The following is a 23,919-nucleotide window of genomic DNA, read 5'->3' as shown; positions in this document are numbered from 1 at the left end:
CTTTGTACTTTAGTTTTCAAGTCTCAAATCATGTAAATGTTCAACCTTACCCAAGGTTAAGAAGACTTGCATTGATCTTATTAGTATTTGTGGGGAACAATCTGGGTGGTGGTAGAGTAACAATCCTCTGAGTGGCTTGACATTCCGAGTATTAATACTCAGCCCTCTCTGGCTGTTAGATTTCTGGAACTATTTTGAAAAGAGTGTTATACACCATCAGAACAAAATGAAGAGGGCATGTGTATGAAAACGTGGAGTCCATTCTCATTTTCCATATTAATGAAAGAGTTAATTTACTTAGGACACTGAAATCCTTTCACGTGAAAGGCATACCTTGAATAGAATGGTACAGCATAAACCTTAGATAGCTAGTTAATATTGCTAGTCATTTTGAATTTTTACTGTAATTTAACATTTCATAAAAATTATGTATATTTGTAAGTTGAGTTAAAAGAGCACTGATGGACAGAATAAAAGCAGAATTAAAGATAATTTTTTCCCAAATGAAATCTTTTTGGCTTGTCCTTTTACAATTGTTGCTCGAAGGACTGGAATGTGTTCTTTGTTTATAACTCAATGATTCCCATAAAGGCAGCCCTGTATTACCACATAAAATAACTATAATAATATGCTGTAATTAAAGAAAAATGTGTTTGTGCAGAAAGCACCTAACAACCACAGTTTTGGTGAATTCTTTTCATAATCCTTTGATCAGCACTGTAATGTAAGCAGATTTAAAATATACTTTCTAGTAAGTGGCTTGCCTTTTTTTTTCTTAACTACTTGGTGATATCCTAATTAACCATGCTCAATTGATTGCTTTCAAAATAAGAACTAAGAGCTCTCATCTAGTCAAGTGGAAGCTAATTCAACTCTTTTACACTATGGCAATGATACATCTCACATACACACTCATACCCACACCCACACACCCACCACATGTAGCATAGTAGACGTACTACATTCTGGGTCTCTTGGTTTGAGTCAGTGTAGCTTGACAATCACATTTCTATGGATTTTCGCGTGTTATTTTCTTTTAATGCTTATGAGAGTGAGTATAAATGTTAATTTTTCATTCACAGATTGAAATTGTTTTCAGAATTTTTTTTTATGTCATTTGACAAACTCTCACATCCAGGAAATATGCTGTTCACTTGGAAGAGAGCAAAAAAGTAAATGGGAGAAAATGAACTCCAATCAGGCAGAAGCAAACTCTGACCATTTCATGTCTTAACTTATCCCAGTTGCCGCTCTCTTTTTTCTTTTCAAGTCAGAATTAAACACATCTAATTTGGGTTGACAAAACACTTAATCATTTGACTATGAGATCATCGTAAGAAGCCAGAGCATCTATGTGCGTGATGTTATTTTGCAGTAGAATACAGAATTTTCAGATCCTCGTTACTGTGCATCCCATGAACATCTTCTCCAGCCACATGGATAAACGGGGGTAGGTGATACAATACGTAACTACATGTCATGCACAGACCTGAAAAACTGGTTTCGGCCTATATAAATCTCACTCCAGGCATTACACAACAGGAGTTTAAAATGTTACATGTAAATCATCCAGACTTAAGCTTCTTAGGAAACACAAACCATTCTCCAAGGACATATGAGACCAGAACTTCAGAAGATGTTGCCTCACTGTGGACGGCAGAAAACAACGGTTCACAGACCACCCTGGTGTGCAGTAATCAACAATGTAGTGGCCCACTTTATAAAGGCGTCAGACAGTCTGTAAGCAAAAAGGCAGAGCCTCCAACTGAGACAGGCCCTGCTAATAAGTGGCTTCTAGTAAAAAGAAAAAAAAGAAGCCAGCTTTAACATTTGCAACAGGTCTCATATCGCAACATATTTACTTCTTTTGTGTTCTATCTTCTTCCTTTTGGAGCATCGTCATCAAGGATGTCATCTTGAAACACCATAAGCAGTGGAAGAGAGACCCTTCATGTGCTCAAGGCCTTTCATTTCTTCACTGTGGGGCTGCCCTTGTAAATATCTCATCACATGCCTGTTTCACCTGCTGGACTGTGAATTCCATGAAAGTGGTAGCATGTTCTGTTCATCTTACTGTCTCTAACTTTCAATATATTGTGTCCATAATAAGTCTTTCAGGGCTTCCCTGTGGCGCAGTGGTTGAGAGTCCGCCTGCCGATGCAGGGGACGCGGGTTCGTGCCCCGGTCCGGGAAGATCCCACGTGACGCGTAGTGGCTGGGCCTGTGAGCCATGGCCGCTGAGCCTGCGCGTCCGGAGCCTGTGCTCCGCAACGGGAGAGGCCACAACAGTGAGAGGCCCGCGTACCGCAAAAAAGAAAAAAAAAAAAAAAAAAAAGTCATTCAATACGTACTTGGAGAAAAAGTTGTTCTATTCCAGTATGCTCTTAGTGAACTGGGAGATTCTGGACAAACCACTTCATGGTTTTAGCTTCAGTTTCCTCATGCAACTTTAAACATTTGACAAAAAATTAGCAAAAGAGGTGATATATTTGAAAAACTTTAAAAAATATTTTTATAAAAAGCATGTGTTTGTAAGGTGCAGGTTTGGGCACTTCTTGCAATATACACTAAATTATCTGAATAATAGAATTATTATATGACCTACAATAGTTTAATTGAAGTTCTCTTATTCTGACAGACAGAAGTTCTGTGATCTTATGTTAAAAAACATTCACAAGAATGTTGTTAATTTCTGTAATGTATATAACACATTAAATGTTGAAAAATAACAAAGCAATTACTTCAGAAAGTATTGAATATATTTCTGTTTCCTTATAATTCTGACTTTATATCAGCAAAAGTACCTCAGTGAGTGCTCATACCTGCTGTGATAGAGAGACTAAACCACATTTTGTCAACAGGGGCAACCTGCACAAACTGGGCACACAAATAGAAAATAATAATGTTGAAGAAACTGTAATTAATTAATTCAAGCTTCAAGATAAGATCACTGGATCCTGCTGACCTTACATGTTAATCAGTTGATTGATTAATTGCCACAATCATAATAATTATATGGTGCAAATCTAAGTACACTTAATGATAGTGCAGACAGAGTTAAAAGTTCTTTTCAATCTGCATATCTTTTCTCTTTCTTGAATCAAAGGAGTTGGTTTCATTTACTTTAAGGATATCTTTTGGTTTGTAGAGCTTTTGTCAAAATTAGTCAAGGTTTAAATTTGCTTGTCCTGTTAACCATTTTTTGGTCATTTCTCAATGCTCTGTTTAAAAATTTAAAACAATCTCACCTCTGAAACAGTAATTTTACATTATACATATTCATCAAATCGTATTACTTTTTTCACATGTGGAAATCCCAATTTTAGGCTTTAATATTTTTTTGCCACACACACACACACACACACACACACACACACGCATCAGTATATATGATGGTATCTTGGATTTTGCCAAACATTTCATTCTGAACAATTTCAACTTCTGATCAGCTATTAGGTGTTCGTTCCAACAGCTGTATTCAGTTGGGTTATCCTGGAATAATTTCTTGCAGCACAAAGGTACACTGAACTGTCTTGCTCTGAAGTCTATAAGAACAATGCCACGAAGAAAAATCAGTTCATAGATGAGTTGTGTTTGGTCCGGTCTTCTACTGCATGCAAAACAGTCATCATAGCTTCTCTATTTCTGTCAAATACAGTCCTGTTCTCTTGGTCATGCAGGTTTAAAATGTGACCATGACTGTCTATCCAAGTTGCCATTAAGTCTTTGCAAATTTTCTTTTTGTTGTTCATCTTTCTTATCTATACTTTCTTCTTTTTCTTTTTTTTTTCTTTTTTTTTTTACAAAACAGTCAAAGATTTTCAAGTTGGTGAGAAGCTTAGAACTCATCTAGCTACTAGATGCTTCTTAAACTTTTGCATGCAGATGAATAACCTGGGGAGCTTGTGAAAAAGGAATTCCTGGGCTCCTTTCCCAGAGATTGTCATTCAGAAAGTCTGGAATCAGGCCCCAGAATTTTTATATCTAACAGGATCCCAGGTGATTCTGATGCTACCAGTCTTCAGACCATGTTCTGAGTAGCACATATTCTATAAATTTTTGCAAGGTCACATATCTTCTGAGACTCTTGTCCCAGAAAATACACAGGTGCACATATACAGAAACCTGGCCAACACTTTGGGCAGTGGATCATGAACCTCTTGCATATCTATGTATCTCAATTTCAGAATTTTGACATGGTATACTTTCATTACTTTAGAGAGAAAAAACTGAGTCCATGAGTGGTTAGGTTACTTGTCCAAGGTCATACTGGACTGGTAGCCAGGCATAATGCCAGGTGGATAACACAATAGGGTTTTATGTCTCCTGTCTCTCCTCTTAAATACATCTTGTCAATTACCACTAAATAATTTCTCTAAAAAATATTTTTTAGTTTTTCACTACTTTCCTCAAAAATGTTTAATGGGGTTTTCTCTGCTGTGGATCAAAATGAAAACCCTTCTGTAGTATTGAATTCTGTGCAATTAATTAGTTAATTTATTGACCAAATATTTACTGAGTAGCTTTTCTGTGGAAGGTACGGTGTTAGGCGGGAGGTTACAGGATCAAATACTACAGTTGCGGGCTGCAACCTTCATGGAATTTATAACACTGGCTTAACTGTATCTCCACTCCTTACCTTCTGTTGTTATCTCCACAATCTTTACTGCTTTTTATTCAGATTCTTCACTCTCCCCAGCATAACACATTCATCTCAGGGCTGGAGCCAGTACTCATGTTCTTTCCCTGACTGATTTTTCAAACTCCACATACACTGAATGACTCCACAGTGAAGTTATTGCAACCACTGTACTTTTCTCTCTCTCTTCTGTAGAGTGTTCATTGTCTTTATCCCTTGTTGTGCCGCTAGATCATACAGGGTCGCATATTCTTCTCTAGTTTAGAGAATTTACCTCTTACTTCTGCAGTATCCCACTCAAGGATTGCACACCTTGTTTTGGGGTAAGACGCTGTGATGCCAACAGACTATGTACAGAAGGAACATAGTCTGTACACGTTCTCCTTTTCGGCTTCATCAAGGAGAAAGGACAGAAATCAATGGTTCCCAAATCTGACTGCACATCAGAATCACCTGAGAATTTGCTCACTGCTTTTTAGTAGAAATGTCTCAACCTCATCTCAGGCACACTGAATCAAAACCTAGCAGAATGGGTCCAGGAATCTGTTTCTATGAAGGTGATTTGGGTCAAAACCACTTTTGGGATCCTCTAGAGTAGCTGCTTCTGGGATCTCTCACAATACCGTCAACTCACCCTCTTTTTATACTTTTTAGTTTTAGGGTTTTTTTTTTTTTCCATTATTACAGATGTACTTATTGAAGAAACTTGAAGAACATAAAAAAGCAAAAAAAAAAAAAAAATGAAGGCTATATAGTCAGTCAGAGACAACCCCTGTTAATATTTGAAATAAATACTTTGTCCTTTCTCTACTTATAAATAATTACATACATATTTTAAAATAGGTTAATACCTGTACACCCTTATGCTCTCTTTTAATATTTATTGGCACTTTACCTTGTGAGTAATGCTTTCTATAACATAATTTAACAAATGTATAATATTTCATTATATGAATGTGCCATAATTTAACTTTCCCCAAATTTGGACAAATATGTTACTTTTACATTGTTCACGATTATAAATAACATTTCTATGAGCAACTTTGTACACATACTGGTGCATATCTATAAAAATTTTCTAAGGTAAGTTTCTAGATAGGTAGTAGTCAATACATAGGTATGCAGATTTTTAAACCTTTTGGTGTATATGTAGTTAAAATGCCCTCAAGAATGTTGTAAGACTTCCAGTTCTAAGTAGCTAACAATTCTTGCCTCACCATGAACTTTAGCTGGCATTTCATCTGCAGCCAAGTGTTTATATGATCAGCAGTTCTTTACAGGCATCATCAACTTACACCTGTACAGCATACTCCACTACGTGGAAACTGCATCTTTTGTTAAGGTTATTAAATTTTTGGCTATCTTCCTTGCAGGTTGCCACCAATGTTAGAGAAAAGAGATCTCCAAAATAATTAATCTCCTGAAGTAAACTTTGATGAAGAGCTAAAAACCCGAGGCAGGAGAATGCTATTTTCTTGTGCGATACCTTATTCTGGCCATCTGTTTAACAAATATCTGGTTCCAAAGAGTGTCAATTAAAACTGATGACAAATCTTAATAACATCGACTTGTGAATATCAGCGAGACCAACTCTGTGCTATTCATGTAGTTATCTTACGGCAGTTGAGGTACCACCGGATTTTACATGGATACACAGGGTGGTTTTTGCTCTCTCTCTCTGTTTTTAACCTCTCAGAACAAGTAATCCAGAACATCCACTGTTAAGCAAGTTTGTAAAACACAGTACAGCTTAGTATTGGGAAATCCCAAATCCGGTGCCAAGAAGTTCATGAATATAGTAATGAACCCTCCCGTGTCAAAAGTGAGCACTGTTTAACAGAGCAAGTAGGAATGGCCCTCGGGATGCTCTGCAGCTGGGGTTTTTCTATTGCAAGAGAGCAGAAACTTCATGATGGTAGTAGTTGTAACACCAGATCCTGGAAAGGCTATCTACTCAGTCTGCAAAGTAAACTGAAAGGAACGGCTGCTCACATTTGGTCCTGATGCCACCGACATAAGAAACTCAGCAACAGGAGCAGTAAAATAGGAATTTGGTGGCAGATGGAAAGGTCTGTGGGAAGTGTCCACCCAGTTTTGTTTGGCCCATATTCTGAAACAACTAGAATAAACACTTAGTGTTGTAATTTATACACATATCAGTACCAATAAATCAGAATCAGGCAAACAGTCATGTTTATTATATTCTTGTTGCTTAATATTCATGACAGTAATTTATTTTTATAGTACAGTTTCACTGTTTTCTCCACCATTGCCCTGCATTTAAGACTGGCAAGTTGTATTAGCAGGAGTTCAGGTAACCCTTTGAATACTGCAAAAGTTCACTAGCCTTATCAAAATACTTTATTTGCTCATTTAACATCCCCTTTCTTCTCTCATAAATTTTTAAACCACCAAGATGAAGTCTTTGTAAATTATATAGTAATACCATTTTGACATACAGAAAATATGAAGACTAGAGTCAGCATATTCCTCTGAAGGTAGCTGTAAAACAGAGCTTTAAAGACAGATAAGAACATCTGGAGAGATGTAAGCAGTTAATTCTTAAATCTGCTCTCAGTAAAATGGGCTATATTAAGCACAGTTTCCTCCTCTCTTCTTACTCACCTAACTCACCACCAGTCCTTCCCACTCCCCCACCTCAACAGTCCATTGCTGCTAATTACAATGGATTGTTAAAGGAGGAATTACATGAAACAACCAACACAAAGCACGTTATGTTTTTGCATTCACCTAGTAGCTGCAGCTACAAAGATACTAAAACATGGCTCCTACCCCAGAGATCCTTAGGTCAGATTAAGAGATGGAAAACAATACTATACAGTTCTATACCTAGACATGAGACAGCTTAGACTCAGTTTCATACTTAAAAATTCAACAGAGATAATTTATGATTAATCATCAGAGAAAAGAGTCACAAACATATAAGCCTGGAAAACCAATTTTATAAAAAATAATTCCCAGTTAACAGCACTCTCAAGATCGGTGTATTGTTCTGTGTGTTTGCTCTGTTTCAACAAAGATGTTAAATGTTTTTTAAAAAGTGGACGATCATTGCATGTGAGTGGACATAGTATCAGTATTTTAACTCTGGTTGGGCTTTTTCTGCTATGAATATGATGGGTTGAAATAGTGAATCTATTCTATAGACTCCATGAAAATATATTCTAGCACATGACATGAGAGGCAAAGCAATGCTTTGTTGTAGTTCTACCTTTCAATTAAATAACACATACAATGAAAGTTGTAAGAAATTTTATGCTATTTCTTAATTCACTTGCTAGAAAATGTAATAAGGACATAGTGCCTTGTTTCTACACTTTAAGCATTTTCTTCTCCATCTGCTAGGAGTGTTTGAATTTCACTGGTGCTTAACTTTATTTTTAAAAGTTTTTCCAGTGACCTAGGCATGAGAATGAGTACCTGTAATGTTGCCTTGGATACAGAAAGCTATAAAAAATTTTGTTGAATTTGTTTTAAGTTGAATAGCCAGGACAGAAGCCTTTCTTAAATAAACAATGAGGTTTTGAGACCATGTGTATGAACATAGCAATTTATTCATGTTCTACTTAGCTTCCTTTCATTATAATTCTTGACAACAGAGTCTTCATCTGAGCCACATCTAACTCTACTAATTATCTCATTTCTAAGTAGACTCTTGCTATCACTTTGTCCAAATTAGGCAAGACTGTTAGTTTCCTGGTTAAGAACAACAGCTTTGGAGTCTACCAGATAGGGGTTCAAATCTCAGTTCTGCAACTTTCCAGCTGGTAGCCTTAGGCATGCTATTTAATGTCCAAGAGCCTCAGTTTTCTAAATTGAAATAATGGGAATAATAATATCTATCACAAAGTAGTGTTTTAAATACTAATTTAAATGGCAAACTGTACATATTGTACTTGGCTTTATCCAAGTGAAAATATGGTAAGTAAACTATAAATTGAAACTGTAATTATATGACCAGTTTAGTTTACAATATTTATAATTCAAATTAATTCTTAAAACTGTCCAAATGTCTAAAGAATTACACTTTGTAAATTTTTAATGCCCCTCTCTACAATTCTTCTTAATGGCACAGTATTTGAAATTCTTCCCAAAATGTTATAAAATTGTTCTCCCTCGTTGCCCCATTGTTCCAAATGGCCTTCCAGTCTATGCTATACAGTCTTGAAATGCACTCAAGGACCTGGATGTGGGTATGGAATACACATTGTTCAGATTTGCAAATGTCATAACGCTGAGAGGAAGAGTGAGTAATGAGACTGAAGGATTTATGGTTAAAAACTTGGATTTTGGTCCCAGTTCCAATTGTTACGTGACTCAGGTGAGATTAGTCTTGTGACTATGCAAAACTTAAAACTTAAAGCAAAACTCCACTGCTAGTGTTATTGTTTTGACAGCCTGGGATCATGAGGGAAAAAGCACAATGGGTTGCATGCATATTTCTGCACGTAGGTTAAAAAACACACAAACTTAATACGAGAGAGAAATGGGTAAAAGTGACACCTGGAACTTTAAATTCAATTTTAGACCCCCATAATATAATTAACTAATATTAATAAAGAGCTAATTAAATCGTGTGTGGCAGTAATAGAAAGATATTGCCAGAATAAGGGAAGAAACTTCATCCTACACTGGTTAAGTTGTACAACTAAAGTATTCATTCAAGTATGATTTCTGTTATTGCCTGAAAGTTTTTGTTCCCCCAGTCCCCCAAATTCTTTTTTTTTTTTTTGTGGTACGCGGGCCTCTCACTGTTGTGGCCTCTCCTGTTGTGGAGCACAGGCTCCGGACATGCAGGCTCAGCAGCCATGGCTCACGGGCCTAGCCGCTCCGCGGCACGTGGTATCTTCCCAGACCGGGGCACGAACCCGTGTCCCCTGAATCGGCAGGCGGACTCTCAACCACTGTGCCACCAGGGAAGCCCTAATTTTTTCGTGGTACCCCAAATTCTTATGTTGAAACCCTAACTTCCAACGTGATGGTATTTGAAGGTGGGGCCTTTGGGGGAGGTCATTAGATGCTGGTGAGGTCATGAGGGTGGGGCCTCATGATGGGATTAGCATCCTTCTAAGAAGAGGAAGAGACCAAACTTGCTTTCTCTCCACCACACAAGGATACAGTGAGAAGGTGGCCATCTGCAAACCAGGGAGTGAGCTTTACTGGAACCCAACCATGCTGGCCCACTGATCTCAGACTTCCAGCATTCAGAACTGTGAGAAATACATTTCTGTTGTTTAAGTCACTCAGTCAATGGCATTTTGTTATGGCAGCCCAAGCTGACTAAGATAATTTCCAAACTTCAGAGGGGCACACTTGGAAGACTGTGATCTTAATTCTTGAGAATGATTGAAAGAACAGAGAAAGAAAGGAGCATACTACACAGAGGTTGGAGCTTATGTTTTAGGTCTTTTCAAATATTAAGGAACTGTTAGAGAAAGATGGTGTTTGGATTCTGACATTGACCAATGGGATTCTTCTAGTTATGTTCTAGTTGGTCTGTCTTTCCCCTTTGTGGAGAACTCTGGGTCTTCTGCTTGGCTAAGACATATTCACTTAGGGGTCCAGCTCTCAGAAGCCCTGAGCATTACAGATCCTAGCATCATAGACAGGGGTTTCAGAGGTCTTTCTGTGTCTAATATTGCTCAGGATGATTTTTTCCTAAAACATTTTTGTAACAAAGCACAAAGGAGTAGAAATTTCAAAAAAATATTTCAATGACGTAATAGTTCCTTCTTAGGTGCCAATTAGATATTCAGAGAATAATACACAAAAGGTGTCAAAGAACAATCTTACCATGGTGCTTAGAGTTAGGGACCTGGAGGAGAAGCTCAAAAGATCATTGATTTCATGTATTGGAAGGACAGTATCTGCCTGCAAACTAGCATGACAGATGGCAATATTGGGTCTACCCATCCGTTACTTGGCAGACGAATGGACTTGAGATCTGAAAGAGTCAACCTTTCACCTGCTGGACGCTCCAAGTGAAAAGTAAAAGAGAAAGGGGCCAAGAGCTGATTGGTTAGACAGTAATCATGGACTCAGGGCCTTAGACATTTACCCTTTTAGAGTTTCAATTTTCTGAAAAGTGAAGGTGTTGCATGAAATAAAAGGGACTGCACATTTAAATAGAAAACTATAAATAAGTCAATGAAAGGAGGAAACTCATAATTATCCAGTGCAACTTTTTTCTATCGTGCATGGATTTTTTAAAAAATATGTGTTTGCTTTTGTTTTCTCAAGCATATTACTTTAACTTACAAAACCAGCACTGCTACTTGCTTTCTATAAAAGGGTATCCATTTTCCATGTTTCTGTTTCCCAAAGTGTAGGTAGAAAATGTGTGAGTCGATCCTTAGGGAAAGGCTCCAATCTCCAAACCACATGGCAATTCTCAGCAAGTATATTGTGCTGTTCCAACATGAGCAGAATTCCCCCAGGAGATGTATAGTACTCTGGCAGACATCACTTCTAAAGTTTAACTCTCCAAAACAATAAAGAGTGAGCCAATGAAGACATGCTGCATTTCAAGGAGCCCGTGATAGCCCTAGAAGCTATTAGAAGAAAACTCTGTTATCAACTGAGAGGTGGAGAATTAGAGTAAGGACAGGTGCCTGAGCCGATGAGAGTTGTGCCTGCCTGTAAGCAAGCAAGAGGAAACAGGGTAAGGGATCAGTTCTCACCCCATATCAAGGTTCAAAAATAGCTCAGGGAGATTAATAGGAAAGTTCTCTTGAGATAATTGTAAAAGTTTTTTCTTTTTGGCCGTACCGCGTGGCTTGTGGGATCTTAATTCCCCGACCAGGGATTGAACTGGGCTCTCGGCAGTGAAATTGTGGAGTCCTAACCACTGGACCGCCAGGGAATTCTCCAAAATAAGTCTACCTTTTAAAGCTAGAATGTCACGAGTTGTGAGAGCTGAAAAGAAAAAAAATGAAACATTTCTGCTTTGGAGAATGTGTGTGAGTGTGTGTCCCTGTGTCTATGTGTGTGTATGAGGAGGAATGACTTCTTGTAGAATACGGTTTAGTTGACAACTCTTTGAATGCTTTTTTCTGTGAGAAAGATCTACAGTGTTACGAATATGTGCACAGCCTGGTGTCTAGCCTCCCCCTTCCACACCCTAAACTCCTCTCCTGCCAATGAGCCTATAACCTTCACAAGAGAAAACACAGGAACACCATCAGCAAGGAAGCTAATTTCCCAACTGGGAGAAGGCATTACTTTGAAGTTGTCTTTTCTGGTGTCACTATCAATGTCACATTTACTAATATCCATTAGAAGTAAGGCAGCGTCAGGTTGGAGAAGATGGTTAGCCTCTGAGTTATGATTAAGATGTATGTTCTATAATGAAGTAACAGGCTTTGAAATAATCAGGTGGAGTTGGGCTGGGAACTGCTGACAGAACAAAGGAGAGATGTCATGAGATAAAGAAAAGTGGGATTTGCTGGATCTCAAAGCAAGAGAATATCCTGGATTATTATCTTAAACATATTTGGTGCTGTCTGGAATTCTGGAAACAAATATTAAAGCAGAATAAAGATGATCATATGTGTCACTTGAGACACGTTATCGGAGGAGTGGAAAGATTGTGGGAATGGACAGGAAGGTCATTTGAGAGCGTGGCCCGAAGGATAGGCTGATTGTACACTGATCTGATATTACTAGCTGATGTTCACTGAATGTCACGTGCCAGAAACCCGTAAATAAGTGCCTTGTCATAATTAGCATTTCATTAAACTCCCTACAGCCCCCATGGGGAAGATACTACTTTTACATCCTTTTTCTAGTTGTAGAAATTGAGGTGAAGAGAGGTTGAGGACTTGCTCAAGGTCTTAAAGGTAGTAAATAGTGGACTCAGAATTTGAATGGAGGTGGTGGTGTGCCCCACAGGTAGAAATGTTAGCTTCTCTGATGAGGTAGGCCTCACTGAAAAGTGAACATGTGAGTGGCAACATGGGGACATGCCTGTAGCAGAGGGGTTGAGCAGACAAAGACCCTCCATATACCTGGGGTATTCAAGGAAAGGCCAGGAGATCAGCGGGCTTGAAGGACATGGTCCAGGCAAGAGAACTTTCAGGTAACCAGACATGAAGGGCTTTGAAGACCTCACAAAGAATTTGGCTTTTCCTCAAAAGGAAACGGCAAGCCAGTTGCATCATTAGCTTATCTTTATAATTAGAACCACGCTGGACTGGGTGAGAGAAAAGAAACCTACTGGGGAAGTAGGAGAGGTCATTCTCCCAGAAATGTGGCCAGAATCAGAGTTGGGAGTGGGTCGGCAGAAAACTTTTGGAAGGTCTCTCTGTGGTGATCACAAAGCAGTACTGATGTTAACCTGAGAATGTGAAATGAGACTGGCATCTCAAAGGCCACAAACCCTCATTTTTCATTAGGATCTATTGATGCTGTGACCCTGATAACAGCCCATGAAAACCAGTGACCTAAATCTACATTAGAGGACAGGGTCGCGATAACTGTTTTCCACTGAGGTACTAAGGAGAAATTCTGCATTTTGCTATATATTTTTTAAAAGCACCTCTCTTCAGTGGGAGCAGGGATGCTCAGGAAGGCTGACTGGCTCATCGCTCAGCTTGAAGTTTATTGCTTTGAAAACTGACCTCATAAGGCTATGGAAGAAAGAAGTGCAAGAAAGTTTTAAGGAAAAGCAAAAAGACAAGCACCACGTTTTCTAATGGAGCTGATGTGTTACCACTCAATTAATTTCAGCGTCGAGGTCCAATTTTAGTTCTGAATCACCTTCTAGTTTTACTTATAAAGGACTTTTCATTAAGCCAAATTAAGTAGATGGAGGTCCAGTTGTTTATTATCTAGCACTAAACCATTCCTACAAAAAGACACCTGTGCAAGCCATTTGGCTCTAGTCAACTATTTTTTTTACAATTTAATTATGAATATAATTAGAATGAGTTAAGAGACAAGCTAGGCATCAGCCATAAAATTTCTAGTTTGCTAAAACACACACACACACACACACACACACACACACAAACACACTAATGAAAAAGCAACCACAACAAAAACCCCTCCAAGTCTGTGAGCTTGAAGTGGAAACTGTAGTTAAAGGGGAGTATTTGTAAAATCTACCTTTATTTTAATTTCAAATCTCCTTGAAATGGTGCTGTAGAGAATATTTTTGTACTACATTATTTTTATATCTCTGCTTTCTCTGTGGTGACCCTTTAAACCCTGTTTTTTCCTTTCTCTGGTCTTAAGGTAATTTGTCACTATCATGCTTTCATGTTTAGCAACTATTCGTAGTCAAGTGCCTTGCAAGCTCTGTTTCTTTTCTCCCAGAGTGTCATCATGGAGTTGATGATGCATCAGAAATAGTTTGACCAAAGGGCAAGATAAAGTCAAGAGTAAAGAAAATATTTGCAAATATACTTGACTAGTTTATTTTCCCAATTACTTATTGAAAGTATAGTTTAAAGGTAAAATGGCATGATGGCCATAGGAAAAAACCACTAAGACATGCAATAGATACTTTCTGACATAGGGCAATGTCTTTAATTTAGATTTTTTTTTTTTTGCGGTATGTGGGCCTCTCACTGTTGTGGCCTCTCCCGTTGCGGAGCACAGGCTCTAGACGCGCAGGCACAGTGGCCATGGCTCACGGGCCCAGCCGCTCCGCGGCATGTGGGATCTTCCCGGACCGGGGCACGAACCTGTGTCCCCTGCATCGGCAGGCGGACTCTCAACCACTACACCACCAGGGAAGCCCTAGATCATTTTTATACGAGGATGGTGTGACTGACAGATGTATAGTAGGATGAGTTATATTTAAGGACTAGGCATGGGGTATGCTCTACCTTCGGTGCCTTGATTTTAAAGATGCTTAGTCAACCTTATGGATACCATTTCTCACAATTTGTTTTAATGCTTAACTGATCAGTGTGTAGCAAAACTAGGCATAAATATTGTCTTCAAATGAGTGTGTGACTACAACCTTTAAATTGAAGACTTGTATGAAGCATCTTTACTGTCTCAGTTTGTTGCTGGCTTGCCTAATCTCCAAGTGTTATATACATAAATACATATATATATGTATATGCACATATATTAAATAAACACGATATATAACAATATGATGCATAATAAACATGATATATAATAAACATGATATATATAATATTATTTAAGAGTAACTGAAAACGAGGATAAGGGGACTGCTATTGGACCCGTAAGGTTGTTTTGATCTTGGAGTTAGCATTGATTGCATTCCCATGATGGGGCCCTGCTCAGGGGTGGAAGGAAAAGTAATTATTTTTATACACAAAAGGCAACTTTGGAAATTTAGAATACAACAAATCAACAAACCCTAAATCATGCTCTAGCAAGAGCAGCACAGAGCTGAGGTGAAGGTGACCAAGGTGAAATTATCAGACAGTCCTTGAATAAATGAGCTTTGGCCCAGGCCTGACACAAATCTCTAAGCCTATCCTGCACAAATAATAGATAAAACATCTTGTAAGGAAATTCACAAGGTCATTTCTCTTTATTTTCCGCTCATCTACTAATCAACCTATGGTTTCACTGTTATCTCAACTCTGATGATTCTTTAGATTTGAGACAGGAAGATGAAAATTGATGGATGAAGCGCATCTGTGACATGGGTGTAGAGAAGGTGTAGGCAAAAAAAAAAAAAAAATAGGCTCCATAAAGATGTCCATACTTTACTTCCTAGAGCCTGTGAATATGTTACTTTACATGGCAGAAGAGATTTTGTAGATATGATTAAATTAAGGACCTTGAGATGGGGAAGTATCCTGGATGATCCAGGGGGTGCCCAATGTAATCACAAAGGTCCTCAAAACTGGAAAATGGACTGAGGAGAAAGTCAGAGGGAGACTGACTACAGAAGAGGTCAGAGTGATGTGATGTCATGTGACTGCTGCCTGTGAAGGAGGTGGAAGGGGACCACTGGCTAAGGCATGCAGGCAACCTCTAGAAGCTAGAAAAAGCAAGGAAGTGGATTCTCCTGCAGAGCCTCCAGAATATCGTCCTTCCGGCACTCTGATTTTAGCTCAGTGAGACTAAGCTTCAGACTTCTGTCCTATAGAAATATGTGGTAATAAATCACTGTTATTTTAGGCCACTGAGTTCAAGGTAATTTGTTACAGCAGCAATAGGAAACTAATACACATGTCCTATAGGAAACAGTGCCTCTAATTCAGAAAACACAAAGAAATCTGAACACCCTGAAGCAGCCCTGGAAGCACCACTCCAATATGAATTAGAATGGCAGAAGCCTCTAGAAAGAAGCCATCCTGGTAAATCGGGACTCTGTGCAATAGCGTCAGAAATGAGTAAGGACATTATAAAAGAAAAAAAGCAAAGAAAAAGAAAAGCAATTACAGACGCCAGGAAAAAAATAAATAAAAAGTCTGCACAAGAAAAGCACGATCCAACTATAAAGGGAACCAAATATGGCCAAGAGTTTAAGCAATTTTTGGAGTGTAATAAAATAGATTCTATTGGACCTGGTGAGGAATACTCTTTGACAAGTGTAGGGATTGTGACAGTGAATTCTAAAGAAGGAATCTTTGTGAAACCTCTTGGACAGGTAATGAACAAGACTTACAAACTCATAATAATGCAAATATCAATGCTGTTTATTAGTTTTCTAATTGGTCAAACTTTTAAAATTTAAAGGAGTTAATAACCAGAGATTGTGAAAGAAAGGAAGAGAGGTAAAGGAAAGAGTAGAAAGGAAAATATATTTACTTTACAAAGGAAAGTTAGGAGCTACTGTAGAATGCTGAATGAAACAAGAAACAGAGGTTTATGTGTATTATTCAACATCTACATATAATAATATGACTATCAAATGCTAGAGGAAGTGAAGTAGAATAAATTAATATTTCATATTAGGTATTATCTATAGTAGATAAGTCAAGAAGTAGAGATATTATCCAGAGTTATGAAAGTAACGACTACAAGAGATGAAAACTGAAATAGTTGAAGGAGGTTTCCTCTCATGAATAGGCCTGGGGATGTGAAGTGATAGGGCCCAATCCATCACTTTCCATCATAAACTCCTCTGTAGAATCTGGTTTGGTGCATGTTGTAATTTGATAAAAGTGAAGAATTGTATAAAGGAACATTAATAACACTTCAGCTTGAAACAGGTACTCATATGAAATAGGAAAGTAACATTATATATATCTAAATGAATTTCAAAAGGGGATAGGTGAAAAATTGGTTACAAAAATAATACAGTGGAGGGTTAAAATGTACTCAAAGAGGGCAATATTTAAAGCACTGATGCTTTTAATATCTAATAGTAAATACTGAAACAAGCTCACTCTTGGAAAGTTTTAACTTATTTCTAACCTAGAACTCCAATACTAAAATTTCTGATCATTTCATTCTAGCATTGAAAAAAAAGACAGAAATGACACGATCTTATATAGAATGATATGGGATATATAGGTTTTATATAGGATGATGTAACAGACAGATATTTGGCAACAGCTAGTTTAGTTGTTAGTTATTCTTCCAGCAAGATTTCTTTTAGATAAACAGTCCCAGAAATGCAATGTAGGATGATGGAAAGTATTTATGTTTTAGAGTCTGCAGCTTAATGCTAAACCTAATCTTCTGAGCCATATGAACTTGGGAAATATTTTGTGACTTACTTTTTTCCTCTGAAAAATGAATTTCTTTCAAATCATTTATTGAGCACCTAATATAAAGAAAATCTTATGTTGTATTATTCTCATAGTAACTTTATGAGCTAGAAATTACTTTCCACATGATTTTTCCATTTCTTCTGTGTCTCCTGTGTTATTTTCAGAAATAAATTAGATAATTATAAAAAGTGTCAACAAGTTTTCCTCCTCTCTTTCCCTTTTCCAGGAATTTTGGAAAAATGCAGATAGTAAAATAGAAAAGACACTGTTTGTTGTCTCTTTTCTTTGGATCGGTAGCGGTACCAGAACAAAAGAGATGGGAATAGAGGAAAAATTTCGTACATTTCATAGGATTTAGATGTACTGGAAATGTCCAGACCCCCTGCAGGCTTTTAGCCACAAGATTGCATCACCTTCATAAAACTCTAAAGTCATGCTTTTGTACTGAGTTCACATTTACAGTATTAATAATGCCTTCAACACAAGTCATTTCCAGGGAATTAAGTCCTTGCAGTCAGTGGGTTAAATCCCCATGAAATAACCTGTAGGTGACCCAGTTGCACTGACCTCAAGTATAGAATTTCAGATCAATAGCTGCAGTACTTGGATTCTGAAATATGAAACAATCGCTAGTGTTTTTGTTACCCCAATGGGTGTTATCAGACAGGGAATCACTATGGCAATTGTTGGTTCTTATCATTAATCATTAATGCTTGTTTTTGGTCCAAAAAGAAACTACTTAAAAAAGTAAATGCCTTCTGTTCACTCTTCTTGGAATATATAATGATGACTTTCAAACATAATAAAAATTAACAGTATTTCAAATAGCACAAATGATCATTAATTGCTTGTACACAAAAAAACATTTCTTCTTCAGAAGCAAAGCATTCCAGTTGGATGTAAAATTCCTTTTGGTCTATTCACCTTTTCACTCTGTCATGAATGGGTAACAGAAGATCTCCCAATTTGGGGCCAAATAGAAATCTTAAGCCTTCACAAACTGGGCTTGGGGGTAGTGAGACAGTAAAGGAAAATAACGTTATAGCTACATGAACCATGACAGTGACTGGCATGGAGTTTTGCTAGTGGCTAACCAGAGACCAGACATCACTTCAAGCATTTACCAACAGAGGGAATGATTTTGATGCAGGGAACTGGTTACCCATGTGATGAAGAAGCTGAGAGCCAAATAAGGAAGCCTGAAGTCACCAAGAAACCAGCCACTGCAGGAAGCCACTACCAGGCTGGAGGGACAAAGGGAGGAGGGTCCACATCACCAGATGGAAGATGGAACCAGAATGGGCTGAAGACATGGAGGACATCATGGATCCTCAGGTAGAGAAGGTATCTGAGGCAGATGGGTGGGCAAGGGATAGGGGGTGGAAGATAAACTAAAAAAACTGGTTGGTCTTTTCCTTCCCCCTCCCTCTGCCATCTATCACCAGAGACTTCCACTGACTGTAGCAGCAGGAAGCCAGCCCTCAAGAGCACCTCTGCGATACAGCTGGCTAGGGTCAACCTTCCACAGGTACAGAGCAAAGAAGTGATGGATGAAGATGGTCAAAGAAGCCTAGAGCCAGCCTATATGGACATCTCCCCTGCAGACAGACCTCACCTGGCTGGTTCCTTTTCATAAAGAGCGAAGAATTCATGGGCAGGTCTGTTGAGCTTCTCATGGTATAGATTTTACAAGAGGCAGCGAGAGCTATGATAAAGCCCAGCACTTCTCTGGGACTGGATATGGATGTCCTTATATTTTGGAAAAACTTTTTTACTCAGTTAGTGCACCGTGGAGTAAAAGTGCCTCCTCTGGTGTGGTTTTGCCATTTCCAAAGAACTATGTGGCCATTCTGCCATTGCTTAAGGATATTTAAACATGAACTACAACCTCAAGCTGAGTTGAGAATTCAAGAACTAATGTCAAGGTTATGTCAAAAATGCATGGATTAGCAAACATATGTCCCTTTCCAACATCATATTTCTCAGCCATATCAGCCTCTTGGGTAGTCCCTCCATTTGACATATTAAAAATACTACGTACTACATGAGTTAGGTAAGGTAAGCCTGCTGAGGGTGATTCTCCTTGCCTTGGGCAATGAAGGAAAAACTCCCGTCTCTTTGCTTCTAGATTACTTTCTCAAACAAAGCTCATCTGGAGAAACGCTGTTAGCATTTGTTCAGTATCTTACATCTTTAAAGGACTTTCTAAAGCACTCTCTCATTCATTTTCTCCATAGCCTATTTGATAGGTGTTGGAAAAAATCCTCTCAATGGCCATCAGTCACAACAGCATGCTGCCTACCTCAATTCTGCTTTGTTAAGTTCTAACCATGCCAATAATTCTGAAATTCTGTCCAGTTTGGAGTCAAGTCTAGGATAGACCAGAGATGGTCCTCCTCTTTATGGAAATTCAAAGGACACAACCTCTCATGGGTTTGAGGGCCTGCTTCCCACATCTCTTAGACTAAGGGAATGGCTTGCCTAATATCTTCAGAATCAGGTTAACTAAAGGAAGCTTAAACGATGGGTATCCTACATCGTAGCCCTCAAATCAGCACATGCACAAGTATATTTCCAAATAAGACAATTCTCACTTAAAAGTATGGCGACCACGATGTGAAATTTGTATGAATTCTCTAAACATACATAATCAGAAATATGTACCCAAATGCAAAAGCCCCCAGTGTCTTACCAGAACACTGTCTTCGCATTATGAGTGATCTTCCGTGCTTGAGTGTTCCAAGATGGAATATCAGAATAAACTGTTAGGGAAATTCATGCTTGTTTATTTTTCCTTTATTCCTCCTTTTAAAAAGAAGTGAAGAGAGCCTGGGAACTATAAAATACTGTTCTTGAGAAGCAGAGGGCTCATGAAATAAAAACTCTGACAGGGGATATGAGCTCCAGCCTCACTTCAAAACCCATGCTTAAAGCACTGCTACTCTATTCAACAACAACAACATCTGAAATTGTGAGCAGGCAGCGAGAGAAAGACCTTGGGAGAATAAGCTCTGCTTTATTCCTCTTGACATCATTTTGCCAGAGCTTTAAACAAGCGTGAAGACTTTTGTGAAATGAAAAACAGAATAAAAGGGCATATTGAGGGGCTGTTTCCAACAGGCTCCCCATATCCCACTCCCCCTAATGGGAACACTGTACACACAGCCATCCAAGATCAGACCTCCTAAGTAGAGCACTTTTTTTTCTTGGAGATTATTCTCATTTGGACTTTAATTAAGCTCCTGCCAGGCTTGCAAGCTTTTTAATTTTACCTTTCTTTCTTCTTTCTTTTTCCTCCTTGAATCAGCTTGCTTGCCAGGAAACTTTTTCCAAGCTGTCACAATCATAGTAAGTACACCCTAAGATGTTAAATTTAGAGATGTACTAATCGTTGCTGCTCCGAGGATCAATAGCAGAAGTTTCCTTGCATTTGGAAAGATTTTCATTCATTCATTCATTCGTTTTTACGTGTGTGTGCGCACGCGCGTGTGCGTGTGTTATGAATGAGAAAATAATAGAAAGGAAGTTTCAGGGAGCATACGACGACTATTGGCTAGTAAGTGATACAACTCAACCTCCCATAAGGCCACCAGCTTAACAGAAGAAACTTTCCATTACTTAATTTAATCTTCACACTGTTTGTAAGCAAATTGTAGCCAACTCTTTACTAGTGTTGGTGGGCGTAGGGTGAGCAAGCCTTGAGAAGGTGATGCCTCAGCTGATGATTTAACACCTCTTTAATGAAATGTAATAGTTAATTCACTTCGGTTCTTTTTCAAAATCTCCTTGAACTCAGTTAAACTCACTGTGATTCTGAAAGTATAAAGGTAGGGGCTAGGGAGGCGGAAGGTGGCCCCTGTAAAGCAGATTGCATGAGAAGGCATTTTCATTTGAGGAGGCTTAGTTGAAAACTGGCCACCCTAAACAGGATGCCTTCTTCTTTTTTTCTTAATTTTTCAAAACACTTAGATAATATTGCAGAAATAAGAATAAGCCATCAAAAACACCAAAACTAAAATGAAAGCTGTGGAGCATTGGGGATATTATCATCACCATATTGCTATTATCACCATTCTTATTATTTACTTAATAGTAATTCCACACTGCCAGGTTATTGCACCAACCGCTCCTGTCTGTAAGGTACTTACTGATCGCCTCCACAAACCGCTCAAAGAAGCTGTAAGGGAAGAGCGGCTCAGGCAGCTCCCGGAAAAACATCTTCAGTGCTCCAGTGACAACGTGGATGTCCTCCCACTGGCTGTCGTCCAAATTCAGCTTCTCTTCTGGGAAAACACGAGGAGAAATGGAACAACTGGTTTTAATGAAACAATTACAAGACACTAATTATTATGTTAATGTTTGCCTACTATCATCAGCAACCGTTAACAGCCTTCTGCACCTAGAGGTTTGGTGCTGTGCATGGTTTTTTTTTTTTTTTTTTTCTTTTTTCCGTAGGACGGGAACGTTTTCAATGGAATACCATCTGTAGGAGTGCAGCTAACAAAAAACAAGAGACACAAAGAGACAGTGCCATTGACACAGTATGTCAGATACATTTATTCCCATAATGCATCAGTATGAAAATTAGCATCACAGCTCAACATGATTCAAAGCTATTTGGTTTTGAGGCCGAGGGGCTAAGAGTTGCCAATGATGGCCGGCTCAAGGGACCGGCCTAAAGGCCTTGCTGAGCCAACAGGAGACATATGCTAAACATGGCAATAGAAAATGAGTTATTGCTTTACATGTGTTAGTCTTGCTATGTACAAGGGAATAATGGGTAACACTTTTTTCCTTTTTTCACTGAATATAAAGTCAGCAAGGAATAGAATAGTGAGTGAGAAAGGATATTAATTCCTTCTTACTGCTTCAAAAATATCTTTTTTTAGTTTTCATCTCAGCAAGGAAAATGTGCCCAGCAACAATATTAGACAGACCCCTGTTGGCCTACGTAGGCTATGCAAAGCTGTCAAAAATGATAACACACTAAAGACAACCCACAAGTGCTTACCAACTCCTCTTAGAAATAACGGAAATGTTTGCTTGGGAAGCTTGAGTGAGTTGAGACATTTAAATATTAAAGAAAATAAAGGCCACAATAAAGTTCTTAGAAGAAATAAAGAGACGCTGGGCAATTATTTCCTTCCTTTTCGTCTTCAGTATGAAAGTCTGGAATCATTTTCACCCAAAAAGTGGATGTAATAGGGTCTGAAAGTGACATCTTTGCATACAACTAAAAGGAAGCAGGCATAAAAGCATTGCTGCTGATCCACAGCGTTTGTCTTTCTGAACGTACAACACAGAAGAGATTTTGGATTCTGGGCTTAATGAAAACTAAAGCTAATCATTCTGGACAATCTGGGGGTTAATGGGAAAGCAGAGTATCCTGGCAAGAACTTAATAGGTATTTGGTCAACTAGAATTGTGTTTCCTTACCGACGTCCGAAGCTCACATTCAGATGCTTGCTTGTGTCAGTTTTATGAATGCAGAGGAGAACTGACACCAAAAATGTAAGAAAAGCTGAGAATTGTCACTATAGGGGATCTCTGCATGGGCTGTTCTGCTAATAGTCTTCATGTCCTTTTAAAAATATTAGCCGAAATCTTTATCAGATCTTTTTTTCTAAATGGACTATTACTCCCAGGGCTAGTAAGTTATGTTCCTGCTCAATTGGCTGTTTGCAAAGAGAAGGAATGAAGGTGAATCTGTTTATTTCAGACGGGCTATTTTCTTCTCCCCTTTCAGCCTTCATTCCTACCTCGGCCATAACACAATAATTTGATCCACAACAAAATCAGCAGAGGAGACCTTCTTTCTGCCCTGCAATCATTTTTGATTGATTGTATTTCAACAATTAGTCTTTTATTTGGCTACACACTATTGAAATAGGACGACAGCATCTTAGCAGGCCAGCTTTAAACAGTCAACTGTTAACAATAGCATCAAAAAGGGAGACCTGATGGGGTTTACTGTCACTTTAAAGAACGGGTTTTTCACGTTGTTGAAATCTGTCAGATATTTTGAAATGTCCCTCTCACTATGGTGCCACACCCCCTGCGTGCCCTTATAATAAAATTGGTTTTACTCCTGATTAAATCATTTTCTCCCTACCCACTACCATACTTCTCATAATGGACCTGTGCGTTCTACAGCTGGTGTTCTTCCCATGGTACCAATTCTTACTTTATCTTTTAAGCACTTTGCTGCTAAGATCTCATGCAGAGTGCTTATGTTTTGTTAAGAGCTTCATTCTTAGAGAAATAGCTTAACACATGTTCTAAAAATGTTGTACAACTTATTGCTTAAAGCACATTTAGAAAATGTATAAGTACGGTAGCTTTGGCACTGAACTTTAAGTGGAAACCTAAATAAACACATACACACACACAACACACACACATGTTCACACACACAACTATCTCTACCAAAAATTTATCACAAAAGTCCAATACAAATTGTCGTTTTCGTGCATAGGTTTAAGATCGCCAAATGAAAGTGTTCAGCCGGTAAAAAAAGAGAATGATTTTATCTTGAGCAAGAAAACAATAAGAACAAATAATTGCTTAACCAAAGGCAGATGCCAGTAAACATCAGTTAATTCAATT

At 38.3% G+C, this 23,919-nt stretch overlaps 1 protein-coding gene across 1 annotated transcript in view; it reads right to left on the bottom strand.

Annotated features, from left to right (window-relative positions):
- The window catches only part of ARHGAP15 (Rho GTPase activating protein 15), a gene marked incomplete at its 3' end in the record, with an annotated part of 621,352 nt that overhangs the window by 105,501 nt on the left and 491,932 nt on the right, over positions 1–23,919 (bottom strand). The window contains exon 12 of the mRNA XM_082841317.1: positions 21,462–21,596. Within this exon, the coding sequence (XP_082697443.1) occupies positions 21,462–21,596 (135 nt within the window). The remainder of the gene's footprint in view (positions 1–21,461; positions 21,597–23,919) is intronic.

Source organism: Leucopleurus acutus (assembly GCF_964270905.1).
Source record: "Leucopleurus acutus genome assembly, chromosome: 6".
NCBI lineage: Eukaryota > Metazoa > Chordata > Mammalia > Artiodactyla > Delphinidae > Leucopleurus > Leucopleurus acutus.
Note: the sequence above shows the minus strand (reverse complement) of the source record. Positions and strands in the feature narration are given on the sequence as shown.